Source organism: Sylvia atricapilla, chromosome 7 (genome assembly GCF_009819655.1).
Source record: "Sylvia atricapilla isolate bSylAtr1 chromosome 7, bSylAtr1.pri, whole genome shotgun sequence".
Classification (NCBI taxonomy): Eukaryota; Metazoa; Chordata; class Aves; order Passeriformes; family Sylviidae; genus Sylvia; species Sylvia atricapilla.
In genome coordinates this window covers 38,693,671-38,718,450 of record NC_089146.1, presented here as the reverse complement: position 1 = coordinate 38,718,450, position 24,780 = coordinate 38,693,671, and the positions used below count along the sequence as shown (strand labels likewise).

The 24,780-nt window shown below is 38.0% G+C and overlaps 1 protein-coding gene across 13 annotated transcripts in view; it reads left to right on the top strand.

Moving 5' to 3' along the window:
• BAZ2B (bromodomain adjacent to zinc finger domain 2B) overlaps window positions 1–24,780 on the top strand; it is a 53,669-nt gene that overhangs the window by 14,697 nt on the left and 14,192 nt on the right. For 5 of the 13 annotated variants that reach the window (XM_066323246.1, XM_066323237.1, XM_066323234.1 and 2 more), the window contains exons 8-22: window positions 2,224–2,284; window positions 2,797–2,905; window positions 3,170–3,271; window positions 7,935–8,145; window positions 9,077–9,169; window positions 9,283–9,344; window positions 10,886–10,951; window positions 11,661–11,726; window positions 12,360–12,404; window positions 12,654–12,686; window positions 13,873–13,938; window positions 16,395–16,535; window positions 17,277–17,531; window positions 18,291–18,505; window positions 19,878–19,952. In XM_066323246.1, coding sequence (XP_066179343.1) covers window positions 2,224–2,284; window positions 2,797–2,905; window positions 3,170–3,271; window positions 7,935–8,145; window positions 9,077–9,169; window positions 9,283–9,344; window positions 10,886–10,951; window positions 11,661–11,726; window positions 12,360–12,404; window positions 12,654–12,686; window positions 13,873–13,938; window positions 16,395–16,535; window positions 17,277–17,531; window positions 18,291–18,505; window positions 19,878–19,952 — 1,600 coding nt within the window. The remainder of the gene's footprint in view (window positions 1–2,223; window positions 2,285–2,796; window positions 2,906–3,169; window positions 3,272–7,934; window positions 8,146–9,076; window positions 9,170–9,282; window positions 9,345–10,885; window positions 10,952–11,660; window positions 11,727–12,359; window positions 12,405–12,653; window positions 12,687–13,872; window positions 13,939–16,394; window positions 16,536–17,276; window positions 17,532–18,290; window positions 18,506–19,877; window positions 19,953–24,780) is intronic. The other 8 variants (XM_066323236.1, XM_066323235.1, XM_066323244.1 and 5 more) reach the window with 5 other exon arrangements.

The following is a 24,780-nucleotide window of genomic DNA, read 5'->3' as shown; positions in this document are numbered from 1 at the left end:
AGTCCAGGTCCTGGTATCCAGTGACAGCTCGAGAAGGTTTTTACCCTAAGAGTATTGATTAACTGAACAGCCACCCCAGGGATGCGGCAGAGTCCTCCTCACTTGAGTTTTCCAGATGCCAGTTGGTCAGGTAAAAAATCTTGGTAAAACTTCCTTTCCCAAGGAATGCTGGGCCAGGTGTCTTTTGACAGCCCTCTGGACTTTGGCTGTTGGGTGACTGTGATCTTTTCACTGTTTGAAGCAGTGATGAAGATCTTTTAGCCAAACTGCAAATTCTCCAGGCTAGAACATTACACTTAGACTAGGACATTTTAACTTGTGCAATTATTTGAGAGAAGATAGAAATAAATATCCAGAATTTATATTTATTACATTAAAACTCTTCATTTTTAAGTCTTGGGAATTCTCCATTTTATTCTGAAGTGGTATTCTTGCTCCTGATTTCTGTACATTCTGGTTTGTGTTCTGAAGCTTCAATTTTTGCCCCTTCCGTGATAAACTTTGTAACCATATTTTGTTAGAACATAATTTTCTAATAATTCTTTCAAAATTCTCAGAATTTATGGATTATGTGCAAGAATTTATTCTTAAAATGTTTTTGAAAGTACATTTAGCATTTACCTGATATTATATGGTGCATATAATCCATCATTTGGTGACTTGTTTGGGAACGTTTAGTAATTACTATGGCTACGGTAAAGAATGCATTTTTGAAAGTCAGACTTCTTAACTTGCATGGTAACAATGAAATGAAATCACGTGTTTCCTACTTTGAATTAGAGACTTGATGTTTATTAACGTGCATGTAAGCAGATTTTTAAATGGGGACATCTGCTTATAAATTGCTTTTTATATTTGGATTAAGTGGAATAGAAGCTTTGTTCCATGTCATACAAGGGCATTAGCTTTGAAGCAGTGTAATGTTATCTACCTAATATTTATCCCAGAAACAGGCTTGTTAACTGTACAGTTTATAGAAGATTTCATATGGATTAGGAGTAATCCAAACGGGTAAAGAAAAACCCCAAAAACATTTTTCTCAGGGATCTGTGTTGATTTGTGATGCTTTGAGAAGTCTGATAGCAAGTTTTTCTGTTTACCGTAGTAGGAGGTAGAATAAATAAGTTTTATGTCCTTGCCTTACGTATTATAATACTACACCTAAGAATCACCTAATAAGAATCAACATAATACTACAAAAATACGTTTGTGAACCTTTTACCTAGAGTTGGTTAGTCACAGAAGGGGTCTTGTGGTCTCTTACCTCTATCTGTTTTGCACTTTTCACTTCACTTGTATTTGGAAAAGCAGCCTCCCTCCCTGCACTGTGACCATTCAGAACAATGCAGTAGTCATTCATGTTAGGTTAGCAGTGCAGACCTGTGTCTAAATCTTGGCATTTGAGCAGAGACGTTTCCTTGGTGCTTTTTCCAGGGCTGTCCTCACATGACCTGGAAGGAGCTTTAGGCAGCTCCCTTGGCAGCAGGGGCTGTGCTGCTGGGAGAGGCTGGGGCAGGGGTCAGTGTGGTGATGAGTGCCCCTCACTCGTGCCTGTTCCAGGGAAGAGATGTGCCACATTCCTGGCAGAAGGTCCAGACTACCTTTTTGGGAAGTGCGTCTTCCAAAAGTTGGTCTGCGTGCATAGTTCATGTCCTGTGGATGTCTGAGAGGCCTGAGGAAAGACTTTCACCCTAAAAACCCCATGTTTGGCAGTTGTCTCTGGGACACTGTTGGTGTCAGTTGCTTGACAAGCACCAAACACAACATCTGTTTGAAGTGGGGAAAGCTGAAGTAGTTCTGAAAATTTTCCTCATTTGACATCTGACTGCATTCTATAGACAGTGTTCTTGGAATGGATCTTTAAAGTAAAAAGTGCTTTTATTTGTGTCTTCTTTACTGAAAACAATTACATATGGTCTTGTCTAGGAAAACGGGCAAGGAATTAATTTAGCAATATTTGAGAGCACTAAACAGGACAAGCAGATAAGCATGGGATAGTAAGGTTTTGTGTTTACAGTTTCAGAGGATGAGGTTACAGGAAACTTAGAGGAAAATGTATTTTAGAAGGACAACACTTATATTGGTTTTCTTGGTAATTGAGGTACGTGGTGAGAACAGGAAAACAATTCTCTTTTTTTGGGGATAGAAACATAAAATGTACATTTTAAGAAGATGTTTTCTTTTGTAAGTTCTGTTGGGTATTAATCAGAGATTCTCTTTTAGGTATTTCAAAAAGACGAAGAGTAGCAGACGAACGGGAGCTGCGTGTTCCTCTTGATTATGGGTACGTTACCTATATACCTGCCTTTCCTTAAAGGGAGACAGTGCCTTCAAAAATCTGTTGGTAAAGAAGTGAGTTTAAAAATTTTGAGGCTGAATAATAAGGAAAGGGCTTTAGCAATTTAGATTTCTGACTCCCAGTGATTGTGGATATCTTTAAAAAGTGTCAGCATATTTCATGTGTTAATTTTTGTGCCTCAGATTTGCTCTTTAGCAAACATGACCCGTCTCTTAGCTGTTTTGCTTTGGAAATTATTGCTAATGGTCTGAACTGATAAAGACTCCAAATAACTCCCTAAAGTGTAGTTCTAAGCTGTTTAAAATCTGGTCATATATAAGTTGCTTGATAGAAATAAATTCATGTATTTAGTCGGTTTGGATTGTTTGAGATATGATACTCTAGTCACATTTTCCTCTTCTTTTTTTTTTTTTTTTTGGTACAATTTTTAAATTGACACAAATTACTTATTTTTTAAGAAGTGTATTGTTGTATGCAACTATTTCATATTACTCTAGCTGGCAAAGAGAAACCCGAATAAGAAACTTTGGTGGTCGCCTTCAAGGAGAAGTAGCATATTTTGCACCTTGTGGAAAGAAGCTGAGACAGTATCCTGATGTAGTAAAGGTACATTAATTTTTTAACTTCTGTGTTCTAATGCTGGTAAGCATGCTTGCAATTAAAATATGTAATTTTTCTTTTCTCCAGTAGATACTTGTTTTCTGTGATGTGAGGTGTAATGTATCTCAGTCTGTTACTGATTTGATGTCTCATGAATGCATATCCCTTTGACAGAATATGCAAAACGTTACACTCACAAAGTTAGCTGTACATCAAAGCTGGGTTGTAATTATTTACAAGCTGAAGTGGAAAAATATGTGATTTTTTCAGTATCTCAGCAGAAATGGAATAATGGATATCTCAAGGGACAATTTCAGCTTCAGTGCAAAAATAGGAGTGGGTGACTTCTATGAAGCCAGAGATGGACCGCAGGTATCCATTTTTTAAAAAGTAAAGTTTCTGTTCCAAGGAGCATTAACTTAAGTTTAGGTGAAATAATTTTAGCTACAATCTGAAGCGTTACTTGTTTTTAGCTAAAAACCTATTTTTACCTATTTCTAAAAGCTGCTCGTGTTCTTAGCAGTAGTTAGATTGAGATGTGGAGAGAGCTTGAGCCTTGGCTATGTTGAGAGCCACCTTCACTGGCTTTGCTTGGAGAGTGCTTTAATGATCCGCTCTGAGTCTGGCTTGGCCTAGTTTGAAAACTTGGAGCTGTGTATTTTGTCTTAGTATTCAGGTATTTCTGACTTAAAACTTGGTTTCTTTTATTGTATACAGCCTCATATCAATAGTAATTTATGTGTAGATGTTAAATCCCACTTTGTTAGTGTGTTCCTGTGCATAGTATATGTACGTGTATATGTGTGTGTTTATTTATAGATATAGATATGTAAATTGCATGTTTTTATATACAAGTGTCCCCTGTGTCAGGAGTACTGTCTGAGCATCCTGAAGTGTGATGCTTTTAGAGAAGGGATGCAGAACTACACCAGTTACGCTTTACAGTGGTAAAATTGTTCAACAGTGCCTAGGTAAATCACATCGGGATAAAGAAAACCAAAATTTTAAGTCAATTGTTACTGTGTTTGTGCCATGCTGTGTTACTGTATTTTGGCCATGTTCCCTTTAATTCGGGATGTGCACAAAATTTTTTGGACTTTCCTCAGTGCAGGTATTTGCTTCTTGAAAAGATGGAGTTTCTGAACATGTTACTAGCTCTCAACAGTCTTGAGTTCAGGCTCGAGTTAAGCCTTATGTTCTTGTAATACCTTGTAGAAATATGTAATGTTTGCATGGTATAGATTTGAAAGCATTCAAGGCTGAATTCATGGTAAGCAGCTACTTCTAGGTGGTGCTTTCTGGCTTACAGGCTCAAACATTGCTATTCTTGCTTCATGTTTGGCTTCAACAGTTACAAGTTCCTGTAGTTATGAGCCTCATTATGTATCAGCATGTCTTGATGAAATAATTCATTTTACTGGGATGTAATGTAATGGCAGGGTATCTGCTCTCTTTTTGCCCTGTTCCCTTTTTTGTGTCTGTTGCCTGTGTTACTTCATTAGTCTTGTTCCCTTCTGTAGTTATATCTGTCTTCTCCCTTTAGTTGATTTGTAGGTTGTCCTGTGATCTATTAAACTTGAGAATGAAGACTGGGAGGGGCAGATGTCTATAGGCAAGACTGGCAGTGTGAACATTAATTTGCTGTACATATATCATCACTGAACTTGATACTGATGTGGGTTTTGGTAGGTTCCACTGAGGCTCAGATACACAAAGGAGAAGTTTTCTTAGTAGAAAAGGAGACTGAGGGCAGCTGTGTCAGATGTGCTCAGATGTGTTGACATTTTATGTGTGAATGAGAAGTTACAAAACAGTTGGAGCTACACTCAGGCAAATAATATTGCCTAATGTAGCAGTATGTGGTACTGATACTTCATAAAAAGAGCTTGCACCTTCTTTACTAAAGTTTTTTGAATTATCCAGGGTCAAAATAATATATGATAATCATATCTTCATGGATGTCTGGAGGTAATTCCAGAAATTTTATTTCTGCTTTTGCGATAATTTTGATTATTCTTTATAGCCCTTAGTGATTATTCTTCCCTTCCTTCATTACACATTTCTGTCATCTTGTGAGACATGCAACGTATGCTGGGCTAAGTTTCACACAGCTCTAAGATGAAACAGGATGTGAAGAAACTTATCTTAAGGCTAAATCAGTATTATTATAGATTTACCTAGAGCAAGCCAAAAGTATGTGGATTACCTGCTTCTGTTAGTGCCTGTGTTTCTGTCTCGTGGTATGGAAACCACCAAATATTATGGGTTATTCAAAGCAGTATCTGAATGCTGTAACAGAAGCATATCTGGCAGAAGTGGGCCATAAAGGAGTAGGATTACAAGAATGATTGCAGTTTGGCAAATGTGAAAATTCAGTGACTGGACCTGGAAGCTTTAAACTGCTGTGATTTAGAGAGATTAGTATGAATGTGATTTGGGGTGACAGAATAAACATGCGTCCTCAAGAGTTTAAGTAACATGTACAGGAGTCTGTGTCCTGTTCTGAGTTCTGCAGTTCAGTGAGGGAAGCTATATTGTTAACTTTCCTCCACAAATCTAATCAGATATTTAAGTGGATTTTTGCTTCTTGTAAAAGTGTGTATGGTTTTGTTCATTGGCTTGATTAACAGAATTTGAACTTGATTCTGCATTCATGCATAGTTGTCTGGTGTTGTTTTGGCAAATGTCCTGCTTTAATGTCAGAAATTGAATAAAGTTATTTTGATTAGTTTGAACAATAAACCACAACATTTCACAGTGGCATTGCCATTTTTTCTCTCATGTTTGAGTAGCAAAGCTTCAATTTTATGGAAGCCTGTGAGGGCACAACTCCTATATTTTATCCTTGAAATGTCAAAACCCCAGAGTATCAGCATGTACATTCCTTTAATAGAAATGTAATTTGAGTTAGATTTTAAAAGTTGTTTGAGCACAAAATATAGATGGTAAATCAACTCTTGCTTAACCCTTAATGCCTTTGTTCTGGACTATTTTTGTTATGTCCTCTTTTAAACTTGTGAAAACTTGTGCATCCACAATGCCCTTTGAGAGGACATTCTGTCTTCTCCCATCCCTTGAAGCACCTGCTCCTTTTGCTTACTGAACCATTATTCCCTTCATTATAATGGCCTCTGGTTTCTTTTTTGGGCGGCATTAGGAAAATGTAACACCCAGTGTGGTCTCTGTACTAATGATCTGGTAGACCTCTGACTTTTCTGTGATGGGTATTTATTGTTGTTAGTATCATTAACTGCAGAAAGTACAAATAACAGGGCAGGAGCAAGCTCCATTGCTCTTCTAAGGTACTTTTGTACTTTTTTAACTATGGCTGCTTCTCCCCCTTTTCTTTGATTCCTCTTTTGCCTCCCCTGGAACATTTTATGAATTAGGTTTTCTGGGTTGGAAGTTGGTGTAGGTAGTAAGTACAAGTATTGAACCTACCTCAATAAACTGAACCTGTGATAAACTGCAAATGAAATACTAGGCAGAGAAACAAAAGTTACACTTCAGTAGTACCATTCAAAATAGTAAGAGAATTGACTTCTAGTCAAGTGGTAGAGGTGAATATTTTGGATTAAAAAGTCCTTAGGGGTGCACATTAATGATATGATCTTGGTTCCAAACCGTGCATTTTCAGAACATAATTAATAACAAAACCCTTTGGAATGTGTGCAAACCAAGTGTGACTTGTACTCTGGGGATGGTCCTTAACTGGGGATGATTCAAACTTTAGAAAAGCATCTTTGCAGATACTGATAACTCCTCTGAAATCCAAATGTCTCATTAACAAGCTGCCATTTCTTTTGCTGAAGTCACACAGAGAGACCTTAGACTCTGAAGAATGAGCAGAAATAATTAAAAGACAAATTACCAGAATAAGCAAAAATAATTTATTTTGTGGTACAGTAAATTGGATTTTAGGGTTTATGTACATAAAAATGTGAAAACTAAAGCATTCTAAATATATTTTTTCTGAACTGGTATTTAGGGAGATTTTAAAGTTACCAACTTTCCTTCTTGCTTTAGCAGACATTTTCGAAATCTTTTAGAAACCTTTTTTAAGGCAAGTTATGAAGAAGTCCTGAAGGATGCTTAGCTTACTGTTTTTCCCTGCATTTCTCAAAAGCTTGGGGAAATGGTAGAAGATGTTAAGATTTTGAAGTGCTGGTGTTCAGTTATACAGCATCACCTAGATGGTGCTCCTTTTCTACTTTGTAGCTGCAAGAAACTCTACTTTTTAGTAACCAGTTAAAGTTATTCCTTCGTGAGGATTAACTCGGGGTTTTTTATTAACAAAGCATTTTAGAATCTGTATTCAAGATGTCACAAAAGACTCTAGTGTGTGCTTTGGTTAGAGAATATAGTTCATGTAACTTGAGTTTAGATTTGTGGATGCTTAGAAGTTGCTTTCCGTTGATTCAAGTTGGTGCAGAAACTGTTTTGCAGTGAATAAGGTGAGAACTCAGTTGTACTAACTAAAACTCGAAGATTAAAATGCATCTGTTTCTTTCCGCTCAGTTGTTGAGCTCTACAACACTGAAGCGCAGTATTTAAAAGTACATTACTGCCTTTGCTTGTTACGTATGCCAGAATTTCTGTAAACATGCTCTGTTGGAAGACAGCATCTCATAGCTTGACACATTTTTTCATTCATGTTGAGCAGTGGATTATGTGAAAGCAGAATTGTTGTTGTTGGGTTTACATAATAAGGAAAAAAATCTGTTTTGCCTTTTAGAAATGGTTGAACAATTTGGTTTGATGAGAAATAATTAAAAATAATGTGGTAATGGTGTATCTACTAGGTAAAAGCTTTGTATGTGCTTAGATAGTCTTCAAAATCTTTCTTAGTGCAGAATTTACAAAAGTTCCTAGTGATAGTCTCTCAATGTGTAGCTTCTGTGCATCATGAAGAAATTGTCCTGCCCAAATAATACATCACAACACTTGCGTATTTAATATCTACAGCTCGTGTTAGATTTGGGGTTACTTTAACCTGTGTTTGTGATACCTGTGTGTGGAACGTGTCCATTCACAGGGCGTGCAGTGGTGTCTCCTGAAGGAGGAGGAGGTCCTCCCCCGGATCAGGGCGCTGGAGGGGCGCCGGGGCAGACCCCCCAACGCAGACAGGCAGCACGGCAGGGACGAGGCCAGGAGCAGGCGCCGCAAGGGCCGGCCGCCCAACGTGGGCAGCGGGGACTTCCTGGACAGCGCCGACACAAAGCTGCTGAGAAAGCTCCAGGCTCAAGGTGAGAGCGTGCCCGCGTTTTCACAGAGAGAGGGTATCGGTACAGAAACGGTGTTTTCCCTATGGGTGAGTGATTTGTCTCACTAGGGTATTAATATCCAGGGGTTTATTGTGGATGTTTATTACCTGCTCTTATTGAAGACTCTTTGAAGATCAGTAAAGAGTTATCTGTATATAGGTTTAAAATTTTAGAAGGAAGTGCATGTGTGAAGACATGTCTAAAAGCTTACTCTATAGTTCCTGCATAAGAAGCCAGTGGTATTTTGGGGAGTTCTGTCGTGCAGGTCCTGGACCTCAGTCCTTTGAAAAGCAACCTGAATTCAACCTCCAGAAAATCCTTCCTACAGCTGTCTTCTATCGGTGTGTCCATAAGCAGTTAATTAAAATTTCAGAAATGATATCACATGGTAGTGGAATGCTTCAGGGGGTTACTAATTAGCATAAGAATGGCTGACTTTAGGTAACCACAGGAAAGAGGCATGTTACCCAGGTGAGTGTGCACTTCATTGTTAAAAAAAGGATTACATAATTATATGAGGTGACTTCTAAGGAAAACTGATGCCATGCTTTCTGAATAAAATGTTGATTTAATAGTTTTGAAACAAATGTTCTCTGCTTTAAAAAAAATAAGAAAATTATTTTAAAATGAATCAACATTATTGGCATGATTCTATCTTTTAATAAATTTTTTTTCCTCTGAAACCAGTATTATGTAGAAAGTATCTGTGTTCATTTGCACTGTTGATGCAGTTACACATACATGATGTGCCATTAGTGATGGTTCATAGAAAAATTTTGTAAACGCCAGTTTGTGCAAAACAAATCCTCTCTTTGCTCTGTCTTTACAACGTGCAAATGTCTGGAACACAAACTGTATCTGTATTGTTGGACAGAACTGTTTTTATGAACTTAGTAATTTCTTTTTGTAACAGAAATAGCTAGGCAAGCAGCACAGATAAAGCTACTGAGAAAGCTTCAGAAGCAGGAGCAAGCACGAGCTGCCAAAGAAGCGAAAAAACAGCAAGGTAAGTGTTACTTGTGCACATCTGTGCATGCTAGGGGATTTTTTTGAGAAGTTTATGAAAAGTTACGTGTCCATTGCCATGTTCTGCTGATATTGTTTGCTTTTGTTTGTTAGCTATTATGGCAGCTGAAGAAAAGCGAAAGCAAAAGGAGCAGATAAAGATAATGAAGCAACAGGTAAACTATGCAATAGCGAAATAAGCTCTTTAAATGAGGTTTTAAATAATTCAGTAATGTGTATTTTAAATATTTTGTAAATTACTAAGTGTGCTGATTGCAAAGTGTATGTTTTAAATCTCATTTTAAAGACCACACCGTGTATGTTACTTAAAATTCTGAACTCCATTAAGGCCATCCCTAACCCATGTCCCCAGGTGCCACATCAACACATCTCTGAAATTACTCCAGGGACAGTGTCTCCACTGCTGCCCTGGGCAGCCTGTGCCAGAGCTAAACAACCCTTTCCATGAAGAAATGTTATCTAATACCGAAAGTTAAGCCTCCCTTTGTACAATGGGAGGCCATTTCCTCTTGTCCTGTCCCTTGTTCCCTGGGAGCAGAGCCTGACCCTCAGTTGGCTGCGCTCACCTGTCGGGGAGTTTAGGAAGGTGAGAAGGTGCCCCTGAGCCTCCTTTTTTCCAAGCCGAGCCCCTTTCCCAGCTCCCTCACCTGTTCCTGGTGCTCCAGCCCCTTCTCCAGATCTTTTGCCCTTTTTCTCTGGACATGCTCCAGCCCCTCAATGTCTGTATGTGATCTCACCGTCCCAACACTTGGAGAAAGTACTAGGATTAGTTTGCCCGTAGGGGATAGGAGTGACATGGGAAGAAGACAGAGATGCTGCTTGCCACTGTGGAGAGAAAATTCATGTGGCCAAAGCTCAGTTGAAGTTGGAGCTGCCAGAAATATGGGGGACAATGGAAATATGGGGGACTTTGTTCAGATTTTAGGAACTAATTCATGAAGATGAATTAAATTAGGATACGGTTGCCCAGCAAACATCTGTGGAGTGCACAACTTGATCATTTTCTTGTCACCATGGTGAAACATGCTCATAGGTGCTGTAGTACCCATGGTTCCTGTTACAGTTACTTCTTTTGTTACCACATGTATGCAGCTCCATCCCCTAAACTACATACTAGGGTTAGCATCAATTACCTGAGTGCTTTAAAAACCTGGAGAAACTGAGGTGTACTTACCTGAGCACGTTTCCCAGCTTGCATGTGGATGAGCGTTGTGGGCTCTGGTTGTGCTGAGCTCAGCTCTGGGCGCTGCCAGTGGGACCAGTTTGGCCTGAGAGAGGCTGCAGGAGCTGAGGCACGAGCAGTGCTTGGACAGATCTCATTATTTCTGGGCCAGGGGGATCACTTCAAAACATCATGTATTTCATGGCAGAACTCAGCCCTCCGTTCATTCCTCACTAGCTCCGTCATTGTCATCAGCTGGAATTTGAATGCTCCAGCTTCCTTACTTGGTCATTAATCTGGTCCTCTTGAAGGTGTTAAAAAAATAGTAAAAACTTAGACAACTTAAACATGAGCACCTTTGCATAACTAGGCTTCCTTCAGGGTTATACCAGACATCTAATACTAGTAATGGGAACAGTTGACTAAAATGGGTGAAATCAGTAAAAAAAAGTTTGTATAAACCTTGTCGTTTTTCAAATATAAAAATAAATTTCCTTTGTATATTTTTTAAAAAAATCACTCTTGCCCTTCTAGGAAAAAATTAAGCGAATCCAGCAAATTAGAATGGAGAAAGAACTTCGAGCTCAGCAAATTTTAGAGGTAAAAATAATGGCTCAAATGAAATCTTTCTGTTGCCATTTTAAAGACTATTTTAGTAGTCACACTTGTAGTTAGGAATGTAACTAAATGTAGCAGCTCTAACAACCTTGATTTCCAAAGACCACTTCAAAAACGTATTTTAAATTTTTTTTCTTAAAAGATCATTAACTGTGATCTCTAATCTTACAAGTACTCACACTTGGGCTCACTATTTTCTATCAGCATGGTCTTGTGTGTACTTAACAGCAGAGCAATTCTTTTGTTAGAGAGCAAGTTTGCAGTAGTAGCATATTAAAACAATGTAATTCTCTGCTCTGTATGAAGTGCACTTGGTTTAAAAATACTAAGTCGGTTTTAGAGTATACTCTACAGGTTTGCTAGTGCACTAGCATAGATTGCTAGTTTCCAAGTCTCCATTGACATAAAAATTAACAGTAATCTCTTTGCCATTTATATTGTTTTTGTGTGTACTTTGTGTACTTGCTTTCTTAAAATAGCATGGTGAAACAATTTTGAGTGGGACTTGAAATTCTGGTTTAATTTTTATAAAGTAGCTGAAATGTAAATTGATGGTGAAAGCTGCATCAGAGATTTCTTGCAATATACACAATAAGCAATGATGTATACCTTAACTTTTAAAGGTACAGAATTTTGCTTCTAATCAGATTATTTTCGGGTTTTGATGGTGTTGTGTGTTTTGCATGCATAGGCAAAAAAGAAAAAGAAGGAAGAAGCAGCAAATGCCAAATTACTGGAAGCAGAAAAACGAATAAAGGTTAGTTTGGAGGAGCTCCAAAAACAAGAACTGTGTATTGTACATAATGTATAGTACTGATTGTTGATGTTGATACATAAAAGCAATAAATTTAGGAGACTGTTCATCGATGATGAAGCTATACATAGAGACAGCAAATGAAAACATGTGTCTATGGTTATAAAAAGGCATGAAGCATATGCAGAGGAGCTTGTGTCTGTGTGACATACATACACAAATACACAGAGACAGTACTTTATGTGCCATTACTGTGATTTACATAACAAAATGTTCGTGCAGTAACATTTTTCACAGTATTCTTTTAGGCACACTATTGAAAAACTATGAAAAACTAAAGCAAGTGTAGCTTTTTCTAGGCTGTAATGCATGCAAGACTAGAGAACTCTTTTACACATACTGGAAAATACAGTGTGTGTGTATATAAGAACTTCTATTGCTGCTTCAGCATTCTAGGTGTATTCTAACATGGAACTCCCAACTCACCAGACTTACTGTCATGTATGCTGCGTGTACTTCTCTGTAAATTAGAATTTAAATCAGATGTGCTGTTTTAGTGTGGCAGAACTGTGCAATTTGGTGAGGAAATTCTGATTGATGTTTTTGTTTGTTTTGACTTTTGTTGGTCTGTTGAAGGAGAAAGAGATGAGAAGGCAGCAGGCTGTTCTTCTGAAGCACCAGGTTGGTAAAAGTTCTGTTGACCAAGCAGACAGAATGCTAATTGTGAGCTACTAATTCCAGTTGTATGGGGCGGGTAGAATCCTCAAAATACACACTTTTTAAACTTCTGGGTTTGATTTCCGCACAGATTTTCCTTTGCCTTATGATTTTTTGCTTTGCTTTGGTATTGGGGTCTTTTGGGGGATTATAAAGTGGTTTTATGACTTTGTGATTTCTGTTTCATAATGATGTGCCAACTCTTTCTACCAGGAGTTGGAGAGGCATAGACTAGATATGGTATGGGTATGTTTATTTTTGTACATCTAACACCGCATTGTGATTTGGTTGTGATATGGTTGTCATAGCAATGCATAAAATGTAGCACTGGCTGCTGTCATATTACATACTGCTGCATGGCTTTACAGCACAGTGCATTGCATACATCTGCTTGTCTTGTCTGTTCAGGAAAAAAAGACATGTCTTGAACATGTGTGTAAATTGAATGTGGCAATAACTAAATACGGTTTTTTAACCAGAGATCTCTATTAATGATGTCCCACTAAAAATTTGACTAGTATATAAAATCAGGGATTGATGCAAAATTAATAGGTAGTCACTTGGATGAATTTTGCAAGCCTTGCCCCCCCATTCACTGGGAATGAATCCAGACATTTTAAGTACAATTTGAATTAACTTGTTTTAGAAATCAGGGTGATGTCTTCCCCGTGTAAGATATGGAGGAAATTAGCTTTCAGTTGTTGGTAAATACATAATGTTATAAGTATACAATGAGATACTAGAATGTAAATCTAACCTCACCAAATTAGATTATAACATTCCTATAGCCTTTACTGGGGCCAAGATTTGCTCTTCAGCTGTTAAGGCAAAGCCACTGTACTTAGTGCTCTGGAATACTGCTCCTCAATGCTTTTGAAGCTACTGACATAATTTGCTGAGGGACAGGCATCAGTTAATGCAGGTGTTGTTGCGTACGTTCATGCACCACCGCTGGCTTGATTAAAACTGATCTAAAGCTGATAAAATGAATCATGTTAATTTTTTGCTTGGTTACAAAAATGTTAATATTTCCAATGTTTGAAAAAGACCAGTTTAAAATTTCTGCTGAATTGGCTGTTGAAGAAGTAAATTGCAAGTTCCATCATAGCAGATGTAAGGTAACTGACCTGTTCCAGCCAACCATTATGCTTTTTGTTCTGCCAGCTTATGAAGGAGCATCACAACTGACCATAAGTAAATCTGTATGCTTCTTTTTTACACTGTCTCCATGTTCATTGCTTTACCTTTTTGCTTTTGATTGTTCTTGTATTTGCTTTCTAAACCTGAACTAAAACATGCACAGACTTGGCCATTCTTGTCCTATATTTAGTATTTACTGTGACTTGTCTATTAATGCTAAATTTGTTACTCGGCTCTTTTACTGATCTGAAAATGTGGTTTAGTTTTTTTCTAATATTACCTGCTTCAATAGGAGCGAGAACGGAGAAGACAGCACATGATGCTCATGAAAGCCATGGAAGCACGTAAAAAAGCAGAAGTGAGTATTAACCTCTAGAAGTTTGAAATTTTCATGGCTTTATTCTGCATCATCTGTAGAAGAACAGTGTCTCTTTCTGTTAGGTATAATTTCATTTGTGTACATCGCAGCAATAGGACAAGAAGCATGAGGCACAAATTGAAATACAGGAAATTCCGTTCAGGCGTAAAAAGAATGTTTTTACCTGGAGGGAGGTGGTTGAGCACTGGCACAGATTGCCCAGTTTTGAGAGTTCTGGATGCTTTTGAGAGGAAACATAAGTAAAATACAAAACCCTCACAATTACTAATTTACTTTTTGTTTTACTTTCTATGTATTTCTGTATCTTGAGACTTGTTTTAATGTCTATATCCCCAGACTTTTGTAAATGCAGTGCAGATAATGCAGATACTGAAATAAGATAACCATCATTATTGCAAGTAGTTGTTAAGGAAATTGTTAAAATTTTTTTCTAGGATGTATTTACAAATTTCAATAAAAGTGATGACCAAACCCAAGACACACAGAATAATACTTCAGTGCAAGGAAATTCAGGAAGATGATACCCTAAGTACCCATTCCACTGTTGGAAATCAAGATACCAGGCTAAATGGTCATTTAGTCTGATCTAGTGCTCTGATTATATTCTTACTCTAATAGAAATAGAACAGTGTTTATTTCAACCAGTAAAAGTAAACTTTAAATAGATTTATGAAACATAGTGCAGCTAAGTTTTTGATTTCAGTCTTAACTGTAAATTACTGTGTTGCCACATAAATATCCTTTTATACATCTCTTATTTTCTTCTGTTGTAAAGTGTTTCAAATCGGCAAAAACAAGTTGCAGGCAGTGTCAGTAGGCCTTGAGACATTGACATAGGCTAAGATAATAGGCAACAAACTATTTTGAAAAAGCAAATAAGAAGGCATTTTCCATGTTAAAACCAAGCTAGGGCTTTTGTGTGCCTCTTCAGCATATTGTGATTTTTCCATACAAGATGTGTGATAGGAACTCGGTTTAGATAAGAGGGCCTGGGTTGGCAGTGTGGAGGATGCTTTAGAGCTGTAGAGCAGCAAGCAGGTGGGCAGATGGGTAGTTCTGAATGCCACTTCTTTTTTTTTTTCTGCCAGTGTAAATTTAGTGGTCCAGACATGTTCTTTGTGTCTAATGTGAAACTTGATCCTGCATAAAATCCACTGAGGGCTGTATTAGTAGAAGTCACGATCTCAGTGCATTCACAGTGGTTATCCACAGCTGTCAGTAGTGGTCTGGTAATACTCAGTATAGAATCAAAAGGAAGAATAAAAAGTCATGGGGCCTGCCAGAACTCAACAGAGAAGTCAGTGGTTAATACTGACCTACAAATGCAGCTGAGCCCTAACTTAGTATTGCCCATACTCTCATTGCTGCAAAATATGGTGGTGGTAAATGGAAAAGACTAGAGTGACCTCTTAAACTAAGCTAATAGTAGGGAGTGGTTCTGAGTAATGGGAAGCATCTTGGCTTGGTCTAGCCCTTCTGTGTCCACAGGTGAAAAGCACAGCATCTTCACCTTTGTATTGTATCAGGTTCTTGAGTGGTGGCACACACACGTGTGTTTGTTCATATGCACGGTTCTGTGCTCTGGATGGATGGTGTTGGTATGCAGCACATCCCACATGGTTTACACTTGGTATTGGCTGTACAGAGGTGTGGGGGGTTGTGTTATCAGGACAGTCAGTGAATTGGTGTTGAACACGTGGCAGCAGAACCCCTGGCACCAGGGATGGGAGAGGCCACGGGAGCTCCGTGTTCACAGTCAGTCCTGGAGTGTTACAGACTGAGTTGCTGTAGTATTGCTGTCACTCCACTGTGGTGGGTGTTGAAGAGACAAATAATAGATGCTTGGCTTCTCACTCGATGATCCGTGTGTTCTTGTTGAGCATGTAAGACATAAAGGACTGTTCAGTTTCAGGTTGCATGCGAAGTGTATGATAATTCAAGGCCAGAAGCTGCCTGTGTTTGAAAAGATCGGTTGTGTTTTATAAGATACTTATATCTAGTTTATGTAGTGTGGGCCTTTTTAAACCATGTATTGTTCAGAGAAGTTTCTTGAGTGGTCTCTGCTGTAGTAGGTGCAGATTAACAATACTGAGGTGTAAGCAGAGCCTTTAAAATCAGATGCCTTGCGTGGCAATTCTTTGCCATATTTTCACTCAGTCATATTTTTAAAATGGTACTTAAAAGAGTTTGTCGGTGCCAACGTACTTAAAACCTGTATCTGTGTGGACGGAAGAGAAAAAAAAACGAATCTTACATAGCTTTACAATTTCAGTGATTTTGTTCTAGTTCTCCCCTCACGTTTACTTTAATGCAGGTTTCTTAATTGATGTGGTGATTATTAAGGTTACAGAAATAGTGCTTCTCAAATTCTTAGATTGTTGCTTTGTAAGTTTAACATGTGGCTTGTTTTTTGCTTCCCTTTTAATTCTCTTAAGGAGAAAGAGCGGCTAAAACAAGAAAAACGTGACGAAAAAAGATTAAATAAAGAACGCAAACTGGAACAGCGAAGATTGGAATTAGAAATGGCAAAGGAGCTAAAGAAGCCTAATGAAGATATGTGCTTAGCAGACCAGAAGGTAATCACAGCAACACAGACTTACTTTCGTGCTTCGTGTTTGTTATTTTATAATTCTGTCAATAACTTCTTTCATGCAGCCACACTCAAAGCATTCAAGTTTTAATTGAAGTAATTAGAGAACAATTTGAAATATATACAGATACAAGATACTAGAACACTACACAGTAGTGTATGTTTAGTTACTTAAGAGCTTTTAGTTAAAAAGAGACCTGCTTCAAACCCATGATTGCTTCAAAAAAATTCTTTACTCAAGTTATTTTTACATCAGGAATATGCATCCTGTCTCAGTACACAGGCACTAGATAGTCATCTAGAGAACTCTTACAAGCTCTTGCTCAAAAAAAATACTCTCCCAGTCTTCCAAGTTCTTAGTTCTTGACTGTAAGGACTTGACAAAGCTCAGGTTCAAAGTCTCTGTTCCCAAGAAGTCGCTTCCCTTTTTCCCCTGAATAATTTTACACTACCTTTTACAGTAATTCGGCTCAGAATAGATCCTTACAGTGTCTCCTGGCCAAAAAGGAAGTATTTCTTAATCTCTTGCCTCCTGTAGTGTGTGGGAAGTTAAACGTGTTTCATCATTGAATGGACAAGGGGTGCAGGTTCCCTGTCACCTGTACCTTCCAGCATTGTCATGCTGTAGGGCAGAAGGAAGTGTCAATCAATTTTCCTGGCTGTTACCAAAAAAATTTCCTTTTGAAATACACTAGCGAATCTTTCACCTTTTTGCTTTACTTCCCAGCCTTTCCCAGAGCTGCCTCGCATCCCAGGGCTCGTTCTTGATGGAAGCACATTTTCGGATTGTCTCATGGTAGTGCAGTTCCTGCGTAACTTCGGTAAAGTTCTTGGCTTTGATGTGACCATTGATGTTCCCTCCCTGAGTGTTCTTCAAGAGGGTTTGCTCAACGTAGGGGACAGCATGGGAGAAGTACAGGACTTGCTTGTGAAACTTGTCTCTGCAGCTGTGTGCGATCCTGGACTTGGTACAGGATACAAGGTAAAAAGAAAAAATCCATAGTAAACACTCTGTATATATGAATGCATTCTTCGTAATGTGTCTCCGACACCTCTCTCACATGGATTTCCATTCTTTTTCCTAATTCTTCTCTTCAGTGTCATGGTTCTAATGTTACTCCAAAACTTTGTGTCCCATCAGCCTTCCCATTTTCCAGACATGATCTATTTCTGTGCATTTTCTCTGTACACAAACACACATTCTGTTTTTATTTGGACCTTTTCTAGGGCGCTGTCACATCTGTGGCCATGTCTTTAAACTCCTCTCCATCCATTCTTTTGCATTCTTATCCTCATGTTACATTCTCAGTGAATCTTGCTTTTTCTTTCCTTAAGGTCTGCTGTCAAAGTCACTTCATCAAAACCCCAGTTCATTCATGACTCTTTCTTGCTGGCTGCCTTTTTCAAGCCAATACAGCTTTCTTCCACTCTAGAGCTCTTCACAGCATCCTTATACAAAGCAGTATTCATCAGTTTTCAGTTGGACCATGCCTTTTACAAGTAATTAATTTAACCATTGCTAATATTATCTCTGTTTTTAAAAACTTTGAGGTGAAGACATTCCAATTTGTTACTGTATTTAGGATTTAAATTTGAATAGTTTCAAAGAATAATCATGTTTGAAGTCCTTATGTAAAAATGCAAACAAACCTGTGCTATCTTCTATAAACAGTAATATAGCCTGCAAAGGAAAACAGTGGTTTTTAAACATGATTGTTTGAAATGTCTTTGTTCTTTTTAGGCTAAAACTATTCTTGGGGAACACTTACTGAATGTTGGTATCAATCGAGATAATGTGTCTGAGATTCTGCAGATTTTCATGGAGGCTCATTGTGGACAAACAGAGCTGACAGAGAGCTTGAGGACAAAAGCTTTTCAGGCACATTCTCCAGCTCAGAAAGCATCAGTACTTGCATTTCTGGTCAATGAGTTAGCATGCAGCAGAAGTGTAGTAAGGTAAGACTTTTTCCCAAACAGGTGTGTAAAAATAAAATTTTAAAAATGTTGCAATTTAGAAATACTGTATATTTACTGTATTCTGTTACAGGAGGACTACTTGTGTTCTTCTTACAAAGAAAGCTGAAATTGGTTGAGTTATTGCTTCTTACATTTATGTACTGTTGATATGAAGGAAGAATAGTACTTTTCCATATTTGGTCTGTAATTTTGTTTTCAAAGCTTGAACCAAAATTTCTCTAGCAGTTTTTGGAATAAAAGATGAGTTTGATTGCAAAGAAATTTACTAAGTATTCTAGGGAATAATTTGGCAGAGTTTTTTTGAGGCTTCTGCAGTACACTGTTTTCCCTTTTTTCCTTCTGTTTTTGAAAACATTTGTTGTCCAGATACTTTAAGTAGGGTTGTAAGATGAGGTGGCAAGCTTGGTGTATCATCAAGAAGGTGTATGTTGCATTTGTGGTCAGTAGTGTATAGCATTTCAGAATTTTAAATCCCTCCTATGTTTAACAACTTGTCAAAACCCACCAATGTGCAATAAAAAGTTAGGAAATGCCAGTTTCTGGGATGCTTCTGCAGACTGACTTTTTGTGGTAAAGTCTTTCATCACCTAATTGAGTGCTGCTTTGTTTCCTGGTGTATTTTCTGGGTTTGGTACACTGTGCTGCAAAATTTAATCAGGGCTGTGTAAGGCAGAAATGGAAGAGATGCTTCAGGTTTTCCAAAGCTGAGAAACAGCAGAAGTGGGCAGTGCAAGTGCTGTGCATCAGCTGTGCAAGAAAGTTCATGTGTATCAGCCAAATTCATCATAGAAAGAAACTGCCTCTTGTTGCAGGTGGCTGTTAGGTCCTATTTGTAGAAATGATCACTTAGAACTTGAGTTTCTGTATTTTGATCACAGAAACAACTATAATCTGCTGAATTATTGACGGTAGACGGTAACTGCACTGAAGCCTTTTTTGGCTCTTCAGTTTCTGCAGTGAAGACTGTTGGATTGTAGATTCCCAGGGATCCTAGGTGGAATACCTCAGATGTAGCAGTGGTAACTGTGTTTTCAGCACAGGGCACCATGCTTTGTGGCAAAGACATTTGGAGGCTTGACACTGAACTAGAGCTATGATGAGAAATGTTGAATGCCATGCTTCTTGTGGGAAGCAAGCTGAGGTGATACTGGGGATAAAAACTGTCATAGGTACAGCAGTGTGCTACATTGGCATTCCTAGTATTGTGATTTCATAGCTTTAAAATGATTTATTTTGAATTTTAATGATTTCTCCAAGGCAGTTATTTGAAGGAAGAGTGTCTATATGTAAATGTCTGTCAGGAAAAAGGTACCTAAGTTCACAGTTAATGGAATTTTTTCATCTTTGACAGTGAAATTGATAAAAACATTGATTATATGTCAAACTTAAGGAGAGATAAATGGATGGTTGAAGGCAAACTTCGGAAGTAAGTTTCATTCCTTAAATATTACAATAATTTGCTTATTTGCTTTTGTTCACATACGCTGCTATATAGGGAATTGGTTCTAAGCACAAAATCAGCTGATGAAGTTACAGGTTTACCAGGAAATTAGCAATCAAACTGCCTAATTAAGACAGATGTGGATTTAGACTGTTGCAACACCAGTCTTTTACAGTCTATTAAAGATGCATGAGATTCAGAGGATTAGTTTCATGCAGACTTGGAGCAAAATCAAGTCTAATTTTGTATTCTTTGGAGGAAGCAAAAAAGTTCTAAATTGGAATATTAAAGGAGCCATAAAATTGCTATTGACATAATCAAAGTTTATTTAGACCTACCATGATTCCCAGTGTTCATTCTGAAAGGCATTTTAAGACAACGTGATTTTCATACAATTGCCAGTCGAATTTTGCTAATTTATGTTATCTTAGTGTTTCTCATCTGTCAATGTCACGTTGTTCCCTATAGCTAGGGATCACATGTAGAATGCAAGCTTTTAAGTATTCTGTATATATTTTATATTTCTGTTTAAGGTAAAATTGGAACTTCTTAAGGGTTGTCAGTTTCATATTCACTGTTCTCCCATCCTACAAGACAAAATTCCATACAGCAACCATACTGGCTCCAACTATCAGGAAGCTGGACGGCATAAAGTTAATGAATCACAGGGGGTAAAAATGCATAGCCAGACTCTGCTTTTCTTTTTCTTTGTCATCGTTGTCTCTTGCTAGGAACAGTAAATCCTTTCTTAGTCCTTGCTTTTTAGGTACTTTTATTTCTAATCTTCTGTCTCCATTTTTTCCCTTTAATGTATCTCAGAAGGAAGAAGGAAAGAAGTAAAGAAGAAGGACAAGAGGGAGGTAGAGGAAAAAATTAGACCAATAAAAAGAAATTCTCTACTAACACTGCAAATCCCAGTCTGCACAGAGTGAATGTACTTTAACCTTGAGGATACTTTTTTCCTGTCTTCATCTGTATCCCCTCTATGGGATATAGTTCAAGAACTGTTTTTGAAGTTCTGATGTAGCCAACTTCCCATTAGCAAAATGAGACCGTTTCCTGTCCTTGTCTTCTTAGGGTGCACTTAGTCTTTCTCTCCCTCCATCAAACTGTAAGTACTTGTAGATGTAGGATCTTCCCTTTTCCTTGTAATCTCTCATTTCTTCCCTGTCAAGTAGTGAGCATCATACCCTGAAGTCCCAAGCTCCTCCTCCTCCTTGCTGCAATCATTTCTCCATTTCTTGGTTTTCACCTTGTGTGTGGATTTCAGGTTGCAGTAGTGCTCTCCCTATTTTTGAGTGAAGCTGTTGCAGCAGAGCTCAGAAATGTTGCTCTTCTGCTTCTTTAAATTCACTGGGCTTGATAAATCTCTCTCAATCTTTGATTCTACATTTTTGAATTTTCCACTTTCTCTGATGAATTCCAAGGAGATTCTAAAAGAGCCTTCTTCAATCAGTTTTAACCAATGTTTTCTTTATTATGTCAATTGTGTTTTCCATAAGCCCCCAGAATTGTTCTGGGGCTTTTCTGAAAGGAAATCTGTACACTTCAGTCTTCTTTTTGCTATTTTTTTTCTGCTTCCAGACTTCATTCTTACATGTTATCTTCCTCATCCATTCACATCTTGGTCTAATTTTTAAGCGTCCCAGTCCCAAACAGTTTTGCTTGGGAATGCCTGGTTAGTGGAGCAGTTGCTGTGTGATCAGCAGCTGAGACCTCTCTTCACGTGCCTACAGACATTTATGTGCCCCTCAGCACATGCCCCTTCTGCCAGAAGTGTGTAGGGGATGGATTGATTCCATCTCAGCTTGGTTGGCCAGTGTTTGCTGTTGTTAATCTTCAGACCACTGTGTGCAGGCTGGCTGCAAGTATATCCAAGAAAGATGAGAAAATATTCTGTCTGCCTCGCATGTGTTTGATGAAGGAATTTTTTTGTGGTTATGTTCCTACTTTTAAACTGCATAAACTACTTGGCTGGGGAGGAGGGCAAAAATAAATACAAAAGCCTGTGCTTGACAGATGCAAATAAGCAACAGTAAAATCACAGATTGGAAAATGGAATCACCGTATTTTGTTTTGAGGGATGCTTTCCCTCTTACCCCTTTCCCTGCTCTTCCTCCTTTTTCTCTTCCTTCCTTCAAGGATCTTAATAAGTGTAATATAGATGGTTAGAAATTGAGTTCTGAACTGCCTGGGCTGTTTCTGCTTAGCTGATGGTCAGTGAGAGATTGCATCTAATTCCTTCTCTATCATGTTTCGATGTGAATCTTGCTACTAATCTGGTTTTGGTAAAGGCACCTATCTCATGCAATCAAGTTGTCTTTCTTTGTGCTTTCTGTGTGACAGCTGTGGTCACACTCTCACCTGAGATGATTCTGTGATTTTTTTTTTTTTAAACTAGATAATAAAAATCTCAACATCTCCTTTTTCATTACATGTCTTCTCTTTGGCATCTCTTTTGTAGCCAGATCAACATAAAACAGAATAGTAATGAACTAGCAGCCTCTTAAAGAATTAGGTAATAATTTGGTTTTTTACAGGACTTGAAACCAGTTTTTTACTGCAACAGTGTTCTTTTAACATGCCAGTGTTATGGAATGCTCTGTGTAAATTAATTTCTGTTGAATGAAACCATTGCAAGTCTAAATGATCATGGTATATGAAAAGCAGCATCACTAAGGGGAGAAATTACACACTTAGTTTGGGTAGGAGATGCTAATGCTGATTTGCCAACTTTCATTTTTTGAGACACGAAGTGAAGAATGTTAAAAGTATATTGAAAGTACATGCCTTGGTTCTACCTAATACGTACAAAAACTATGGGGAAAGCATGAAAACTGAGTCACAAGGTGAATTTTTCTTCTCTGATCTAGTAAGCATTATAGATCAGATTAGGGCAGGCTTAAGTCAATCATCTGGTTCTCTGATGAGCCACCCACTCTTTTTATAGGCCAGTCAACTTTATAATTCTCTCAGCAGTTGCAGATGCAGGTTTGGTTCAGACCTGAAAGTGAGAAAGGCAGAACAGTTCCTTACATAAGGGTTTCTTTTCTCAGTGAGCCATATGTGTAGGTAGCAACAGAAGAATCATGCTGCTTCCTAAAGTAACATTTTTGAAGTTACGCTGGCATTGGTTTCTGCCTCTGCACTACTTTAAGTAGGAACTGCTGCCTTCTTCTGCTTGTGGTGCTACCAAAGGAGAGCATCTGTGGTTCATTTGCCTGCTTGATAATTTGCAGTATCAGGCAAGCTTCCTTCAGTGCTTGACAGCATTACATCTTTATTTTTGCTTTCAGCAAAAGTAGCCTTTTTTGTTTCTTCTGATTCCCTTTAGGAATGTGAAAGAAGTGTTGGCAGGTCATTGAACATTCACTTGCCAGCTTTATTACTGAATTGTCTTCAAGACTATCTTAGTGTATGTAAATTGTCACTGAAATCATCCAGTGTTGCAGCAGTCAATCCAGTCACTGAATAAGTGATTCTGGTAGTAAATTTCTCTGTATTAGCACGAATTTCCAGTTCGTGCAAAGAGGCTTGAAGTTATCCTTGTAAAAATTAAATTAGTTTTTTAAAAAAATTAATCAGTCGCCTAATGGCATCGATGCTTAATGAGACTGAGGATTTTTGCACCATACCTGAAAATGTTACTTGCTTCCAAATTCATTGAAAGGCCTGAGATTTTTTTTTTTTAATCACTAAAACAGGTAAACATCCACTTGATACAGAAAAAATAAATGTATAAAACTTTGTAAATTCTCCAGTGGATTAACCAGTGCATAAAAATTGAACCCAAAACAACAGCAACAACAAAACCACACTGGAAAACCAAAGCCCAGCAGTTTTCAAGTCCCCTTGATGATTTTTTGGCTAACAGTCTTTTTCTAGAAAAAGTGCTGCTCTCGGTTGGACAGTGACATCTTCATTTCAGTCTGTGCTGTTGAGAACTGGCTCTGGTTATCAGCGTTTTAGAAGGCTGATCCATTTGTCAGTATTCCCTGGAGCCAGTACTTGGACAGCACTCGTAGTACTTTTAGCCACTTGCTGTATGGAATATTGTTCTGTAGGATGGGAAGAGAGAGGAGTACGACAAGGAAAAATTACGTCCTGGTAATTGTGTTTGTCGTTACCGTTCTGCTTTTCCCATCCTACCTTCTTCAGTCATCTCTTACAAAATCTTTGTCTTTTCTACACGTTTATAAATCTCTTCTAAGTCAGTTGCGTTTTTGGTCTGCGTGAAAAGTGACTGGTTCAGCCTGGCTATTTACACCTCCTGTGGTTCAGCATGTTTGCCTGCAAGCTCCCTGATAGGTGGAACTGTAATTTTTGCTGTGTGGAATCTTGTCTTATAGGGGTTTTATAGAAGAAGGAGGTCTACTACAACCATAATAACTGGTATGTAAGTTTCCCTTTTCTTTCATAAAAGGAAAAATGACAGTTTGAGTAATCTTTAGTAGTTGAGGTAACTAAAATTCCCCCCAAAAAAGTATATCTTAGAATAAAAAGTTCTTCAGCTAAAGGACCAAAGTCAAATAATATTTGAAGTTCATAAAAATCTGGAAAAAAAAAAAATTAACCAACCTTGCTGTTGCCATGCAATGTATATAATTTCATACTTCCAAGTGAGGATTTTTACTTTTTTCTCCCTGGCTCAGACACAGGTCATCATGTTCTTAAATGCGTTAAATAAAAAATAAAGAAGTTGAAATGGTTCTTTCTTCTCTTTCGTCTTTCCTGACTTCTCAAAATCCCTTCTGTGTTTCATTTCTTCTGAACAGTTGCGCAATAAAATTGACCTGGGAGAAACATTCAGAAC